This window comes from Rhagoletis zephyria, unplaced genomic scaffold (assembly GCF_001687245.7).
Source record: "Rhagoletis zephyria isolate East Lansing unplaced genomic scaffold, Rhagoletis_zephyria_1.1 Rzeph_scaffold_00647, whole genome shotgun sequence".
NCBI lineage: Eukaryota > Metazoa > Arthropoda > Insecta > Diptera > Tephritidae > Rhagoletis > Rhagoletis zephyria.
Window position 1 is genome coordinate 42175 of NW_016157731.1, and position 7917 is coordinate 50091.

At 35.0% G+C, this 7917-nt stretch overlaps 1 protein-coding gene across 1 annotated transcript; it reads right to left on the minus strand.

The window, feature by feature from the left end:
- Positions 1-703: 703 nt before the first annotated feature.
- HisCl1 (Histamine-gated chloride channel subunit 1) lies at positions 704-6973 on the minus strand. Its single transcript, XM_017613352.1, has 9 exons — positions 6913-6973; positions 5674-6503; positions 3461-3644; positions 3155-3381; positions 2961-3043; positions 2756-2890; positions 1442-1508; positions 1049-1361; positions 704-965 (listed from the first exon to the last, which is right to left on the minus strand). The coding sequence occupies exons 2-9, from the start codon at positions 5829-5831 to the stop codon at positions 816-818; spliced, it is 1317 nt and encodes a 438-aa protein (XP_017468841.1). The 5' UTR covers positions 5832-6503; positions 6913-6973; the 3' UTR covers positions 704-815.
- Between the last annotated feature and the right edge of the window lie 944 nt (positions 6974-7917).

Below are 7917 nucleotides of genomic sequence, written 5' to 3' on the forward strand. Positions count from 1 at the left end.
TAAAACACATCTCATTTTCGAACAAAACCCTGTTTAAAACTTTGTAGAAAACTAAAAAAAAATCAACAAATTTTCATCCAAATTTCAAACTTTTTTCTCAGAAGTGTTAGAATTTTTTTATTATACAGTTTTATAGCCCACTCAATTGTAGTGTAATAATTTGCGAGTTTCAAGCGCCTTTAATTTACCGTTTATTTTTTAGATTTTTTTGTCGCATTTGCTTCCATATAACGAATAAACACAATTTATTTTTATATAGACGAAAACCGCAAAATCTTACGGTTAGAAAACGTCTCAAAATCTTAACCTCAACATTTTGGAACCCATTGTGAAACGAACTGTGAAATCGAAAATAACTAGTTACAGGTTGGGTAATGAAAATTGTGAATGCCATATGAGTGCTGGGAAAGTTACTCCTTAGACTAAATATACAATTATTTACGCATAGCGCATTACTACTTAAGTAAAGGCCTTACTTAACGTCAATCCTGTAACAGGACAAACCCATTGAGCTATGCACACCCCGTAAGCTCTTGTTGCTAATCCATTTCCTTATTCAACCTAAAATACTATCAAGTGCAGGTGATTCGCCGCTATTTCCTAACAAACAAATCGTGGGACAAGTCGCAATAACACTATTGAAATAAGCATTAATACGCCACAATAAAATTAAGAAAGAAACCCATTCTAGATGTAAATTACTCGTCTAATATTTTAAATAGCTCTGATATAAAAGACTTTAAAGTAATTACATACCAATTTCAAGCATTTTCAAACAATAACAATTTGCTCGTTTATTTAAGCGACACTAACCACTAAAGGAATGTTGTCCAGTACACAATATTTAGTATAAAAAAGGAGAATGGAAAAAAGAAACGCGAAAATTTATCAATATAAATCGCTGTGGCATGTCCATGGCAGAATGTGTCATACTGTGGCTCAATTATGGATTCACGGTGATGATTCTACATAGAAATATTAGTGATATTATTCGTATTTATTTATTACAAAATTTAAAAATCAAAGCGGTCACCATCACCTTTCTCACCTTCAAATCACCCAAATCGTGTATATTCTCATCCGAATAACCCTTCATGGCTTTCGTTGCCACGGGTCCCATATAGTTATTGACCACAGCAAATTCCATCAACGATAGGAATACAAATACCGAACATGATGACATCCACACATCGATGGCTTTCACATAGGATACGGGCGGCAGCGATTGTTGTGATTGTGTATTTTGTGTAGCGAGTGTTAGTAGCGATGTGACGCCGAGTGTGACGCGTGCCGGTATCGCTTCGGGTTTAATCCAAAATGAAATCCATGACATGACCACAATAAGTGCAGATGGAATGTAGCTGTGAGTGAGGAGTGGAATGAGGAATGAATTAAAAAAAAAATAATAATGTGCTTCATTTACCGTAATAGGGGCACTTACGTGTGAAAGAGATGATAGCCAAGACGTCGACGCAGATTGAAAACTATAGCCAGGCAAGTGAAATTACCTGAAAAATTAATTTTGGGAAACTCATAAATGTCGATAGATAAACATCCAAGAAATAATTTTTATGCGAAATACGTATATGGAATTTAGATAAGGATATGAATATGTTTAGTCATCGCTATCACTACGTTAATGAAAGTATTTTAAAATCCAAAAGATATGTCTTATTGAAATCGCCTTTCTCATTGCAGATTATGATTTCCTCGTGCTATAAAAAAAAAATAAACTCATGATTTCGAGACAGAATTACTGCTTCACTTTTTGTTTTTTTTTTATGTTAATAGTAGCTTGTTTTAAGCATTTCTAATAAAATTAAATTAAAAGTTTCGTGTTTTTTGAATCATTCGCAATTTTCTAAGGATTTTTTCAGGGCCGTTCAGAGTTTTCGGTAGTCTACATGTTTTAATTTTCGCGAACTTTTGGGATTTTATTTTAGCTATTCTAGATTTTTTTCGGACTGCGGAAATTTTTCGATATTTCTGTTTTACGTTTTAGGATTTTTTCGGAGTTTCTGTGTTTTTTCGAAGATTTTCTGGGTTATTTGTATTTAATTTTCCGGGATCGAGTTTACTTTTCGGATTACAGAGAGTCGTCGTGCTTTACGTTTTGCGATTCTTCTGCACTTTTCGGATTCGTTTTACTTTTCGCGAGCTTCGGGATTTTTTAGGACTTTTCTGAACTTTGTGAATTTTTTCGAGACATATTTGGAAATTCTCTCAACTTCTTCTGCGCTTCCCTGGATTCTTGGTTTCTATTTCACGATTTTTTCGAAGTTTTCTAGATTTTTCGTAGCTAACTCTGAATAGCTTGTGCTTTCTTTTCCAGGATTATTTGGAGCTTTTCGAGACTTTTCGGTATTCTTCAGGCTTTGCAGATTCTACAAGTTTTATTTTTCGAGAGCTTTAAGCATTTTTTCAGGACTATTCGGAATTTTTTCGGTGTTGGTCGTATATTACTTTTCGTTGTTTTTCCGACTTTAGGAGCTTTTCAGTATTCTTATTCCCAGTTTCGCCAATCAATATTAAAATTTATCAGGTTGAAAAAAAAAACTTGAAGAGTTTTGGTCCATATTGAATTTCAAATAAAGTTTGTGCCTTGAGTCTTTGGTTTTTGCGCAGCTCCTTGTATGCGCAGTGCTTATGTATGTATGTATGTATGGACGCATGGGTGAGTGTGTGCGTGTGTGTGTGTGAATTTTTGCACCCGTATTAAATTTCATTTATCCACCTAAATATCAAATAATCATACCTGTCGAGTATTCTATGGTACAATCGGTTGTATAATTATTCGATATATCCAATTGTGGTAATTCAATTTCGCTATTAACCACCAATGGATCGGTCATATTCCAAATGAATACCAAATCTTCAACCGTGTGTGATACTAAAACAGAAAGTTAGTTACATAAGTTCAAACAAGAAAAAAATTACTAATTTAAATCAAAACAACTTACAACTCTCAATCATCATGGAACAAATTTGTGTATCATGTGGATAGGATTCGAATTTCATGGCACAAGATAACACCAAAGTTAGTCTGCAAAGGCAAAGTAGGCAATGGGATTACATATTTCAATTTAATGTTCTGTTAAATTTTTATGAAAAAATGCATTCTCATCAACAAATCAATTGCATACTCGTAACTCACTTTGACATGTAGAGCAATGTCTTGTCATGATATAGCCATAGATAATGATTTGGTATGCTCATCTCATGGAATGTGACTTTTTTGGCATTCTTGAAGAAGCAATCTGGCCGCCAAATGCTATGCAACCAATCGACATCCAGTATACGATACTGTTCGCTCATGTTCTCTGGCAGTCGCAGGCGGGGATCACGCCAACTTTGTGCTAGGAATACGTCGGTGACATATGTCTATAAGTACAGATAGTTTTGCATATTCTTGAATTTTGCAAAATAGTTTTTTTTTTTAATTTTTTTTTTGTGTAATTACCATCGATTCTTCATTGATCGAATCCAATGACAACACTGTCACATGAAAATAGACAACCGTCGGCTGTCCGAGTAATTTTGGCGCGCGATTTTTGTCGTAATTTTTCGATGGTATTGGCAATATATCAGGCAATGATAAGCTGGATTCGATGCCGGTGACTAATTCTGCACTTTCAGTGATATTTCTAAAAATTAAAGATGGTGGTTATTTTGTAAATGAAAGTAATTTTTTGTTATATTTTAATCTAAATTATAGTTCTGGCAAAGCCGATCCCAAGGAGAGAAATCCCTCAATGTCGAGACACCACACTTGTCCCCCTACGAGCTCTGCCAACTCACTCTACCAGTTACTTACACGGGTCCCATCACCCGTGAATGAGGAGGAGCACCAAGCCATGCAACTAAACTGTCTACTCGTATTTGAGGCGAATCCCAGTACATTTACAACATTTTAAAGCGGCCTTAGCCGTTTTGGAACGGACATTTTGCAAGCATCGCCTTTATACCGCAAACGATGGAACGATAATATATATGAGCTTTACAACGATATAGACATAGTACGGCGGATTGAAATACAGTGGCTCCGCTGGCTTGAACATTTCGTACGAATGGACAGACAACGCAGTTAACTACTAAGGACTAGGTCGCAGTGTAGGTGGATTTATCTTTCTAGAGATTTTAAGCTCCGCCCACTACAGAGACTAACAAACCATTGTGGCAGGCACCGTTGGCAACTCATGGTAGGATATGATGCAAATGCACATAAAACCAAGTGGCGCGGCAGTGAGCGAGTGGTTCTTCTTGTTCTTGATTGGCACTACCACCTCTTAAGCAATTTTGGCCGAGTTAAACATAGCACCAATTAGAATGGCCGAGTGAAGCTATGTAAGTCCCTATCCAGCTGATCTTTCCAATGCAGAGAAGCCCCATTCCTCTTTCTCTGCAACCACCAGCTCGTACCATACGGAGTACTTTCAGGGTGGTTCTTTTGTATCCATTCGTACGATATGACCAGGTCAGCGCAGCGCCAAATTTTGATTCTCGTGGTATGTCAATGTCACTGTAAAGCTCATACCATTCCATAGTGTCTGCGGTACGTCGAGAGAGGACTTTAATTCTCAATTTCCTGCTTAATCCAAAGTAGCACTTGTTGGCAAGGGTGATTCTACGTCAGATTGCAAAGCTAACATTATAATCGGCTTTCACGATAGTTCCCAAGTATAAATACGAGTTCTTCATAAACTTCAAAATCATATCTTTCAAATGTTAGGTGCCCAGGCGCGCCTGTGCGGTTCAGTTCCGCAGTTCTTAATATCTTCTTCAACTTTAGCTTAAAGAAATCTCACGAAACCTGTTTTGGTATCAAACTGCTCCTTTCAAAATCTGTCGGAGCAAATGGTGCTGCTCAGCGCCATTTTACACGGTCGTTTTAGCGCGCAATTCTGGCTTAGGTGGTTGCAAGCCTTTTGTAAGAGAATTGAAAAAACTATAGGCAAGATAGTTTGAAAGTTTTAGTTTAGTCTGGCAAGAAAGTCTTCCAAAAAACAGCTACCTTGCCAATTTTCATGATGAAAAGCTCTTGGCCGAAAGCACTTGAGCGTGTTCCAAATGGAGATGTATATCATTTTGCACCAATAGTCGCAATGGCGAGGAAGCAAAGCATTGGCGTGGCATTCGAGAGATCCGAGGCTCAAATCCTGGGGCAGCGTACTTTTTTATTACATTTTTTTAATCAAAATTTCTAATTAAATTTTTAAGTTTAACAAAGGAAAAATATTTTTTTTTTTTTATAAACTTATTTTATATATTTTTTCTTTTTTAATTTAATTTTCTTTTAATTTTTATATATGAATATGAAAAATATATATTTTTTAAATTTCGTTTAATTTTAAATAGCTTATTTTTTTAATTGATGTACTTTCTTTTCTTTTTTAATTTATTTTTCTTTTAATTGTATACTTTTCGATTCATTTAATTTGTAGGACCTTTTTAATTTTTCAATTTGTTTATCTAATTCTCCTTTAATTTCTAGTTTAGTTTATTTATATACATATATTATAACAAGCGAAGTGTCAGAAGTTTGCATGTATAAACTTAAACACGTGCATCCAATTTGCTGATGTAACATTTAGTATATTCTATGCAAAATATGTATTCGAATTATGTCAATTGCAAATATAGAAATATTAAATTGTCAAAATGCACATTACTCACCTGAAACCATGAACACAATTGCACAGCAATATTGATTTTTCCAACAAATACAAATGAATAACGAAAATGACTAGAAATCTTTGTTGATTCAGTTGTTTAAGCACCGTACGCATTTTGTTGCACACACAACGGTATTGAAGTGAAAGTTTCATATGCATTTATATAATAAATATTAAAGCACTGCTGTGACGTTATTTTGTGTACCAAGTAAACGCGCAGCATAAATTTTAAATTTAATTTGCTATTTGCTTAAAAGTGTAATATTTAACCAAACGATTATATTTAATAAAAGTTTCTCATTTGTTATATTCACAAATATGTACATATTTTATTATAAATGTAGTAATTATTGTACTCAATTAGCAAGTTTTGTATGTTGGCGCTTGTCTGCGTTAGCACTTTTCATAAGTTTGCGTGGAATAAAAATAATTGCGATTTAAAAGTTGTTGCTTTTATTAATTTTGTTCGCACTTTGAATTTACTTAAAAATCGTTGCAGCAAAATATGACACATCATCACTAATTTGCACTCACTTCAGTGCATTTTTTTATTTTTTTATTTTTTTTTTTTTTGTATTGCAAAAATAGCCTACAAATTTTGTAGCACAATTTCACGTGGCTAATAATACAATATGCCCATTTGTAATAATTTCTGCGGATTATTTTTCGTTTTTCTAACTAAATGAATGCTGATTTGACACTTTACGTGCACTTTTTTTGGCCAGGTGTGATAAATTGCATTGTACGGCTTCTTTGAATGCATTTCAGTTGCGGATTTGCATTCTTGCATTTCAAATTGACATTTGGGGGTGGCGACGGCGCTAAAGCTGACTGCAATATAGGAAAATAACAAATGATTGTAAATAAAAGCAAAATGACAAGACTTGCACTAGTTTTGTTTTCATCGTAAATTTCGCGTATTTAGCATTTTGCATTCCGTAAATGACCCCAAATGTAAACAAAATTAAATGAAATGTAGATCCAGAGAAAGTATGAGAAACACGTGGTGGATTACATTACATATGTATGTACATATGTACATAAATAGTTTTGCAAATTTAAAGATAAGTTAGATTGGGATACTTGCACATACATATGTACATATTTTGTATATATGTTTATTTTTAATAATTTATTAAGGAAATTAAAATGCATATCTATGCTCATAATTTTGAAAGTGGTCTATATCATTTCAAACAAAATGCATCTGTAAAGCATTCTACTGTCGTAAACTAATCACCTTTTACTTTTTGTTGATGAAGTTAGATGAATAAGCGACCAGTTCAGATAGAGGTACATAAGCCGTCATCGATTCGCCACTTCGCTGCTTGCTATGTTTGAGTTCCGGTCGCTTAACGAAAAATTTTGCATGTGAAAGCAACAACAAAGTTAGCTAGCACGGATAGACGATAGCGAGTTTGGTTGTACCTCATTGTGTTCGTTCGTTTCGCCACTCGCTAACTGTTGGCGAATCGATGACGGCTATAAATGATCACTGAAGCGCAAAAGATAACTACTAAATGGCTGCTCGTCGCCATGTAGTCGAGGAGGGTTATGTCTGCAATTTTATTAATACAATTGTTGTAACAGCTGCAAAATGCCGTCGGACCATGTGATCGAGTAAATTGAATAGCATTTGATTGATTGATTCGGTTAAAAATTTTGTGGAAACTATATTTTTGTGACTGCTCTGGCGTAATGGTCTCCGGACCGGCCATCTAAATTTAAAACCAAACAAACAAAGTAACACAAAAGCTGTGAAATGATTTAGACCACTTTCAAAATTTGCGGCACGTGCCTGCTACAGTTTAGCGGAAACAAGTTAAAAACTCAAGCCGCCAGTTTTGTATCCGCAAATGTTTAAGCGGAGAAAACAGCCGTGTCGGCGTTGACACTAACAGCATACAGCGCCATCTATTTTTAATATTCCTGATGCCAGATATACATCATCATATCCGTTCATTTAAAAATAGGCTGGTGGTAATTCCACCAGAGAACGTTTACAGAGAACGTTAAATACAGAGAAGCAGCATTGTCATCGAAATGGCAGATTTACGTTCCAACTGGTTCAGATCGCGTACACACCACTCGGCGGCGTACGGCTGTTAATAATCGCGTACTCACCACTAATTAACAGTGAGACCGTGAGAACCGCCAACTAACAGAATTTGAGTATGTAATGAAATTGGAAAATCTTCATTTTTTTTGTGAATTGTACAAACAAATGTNTTTCTCTGACGTTTAT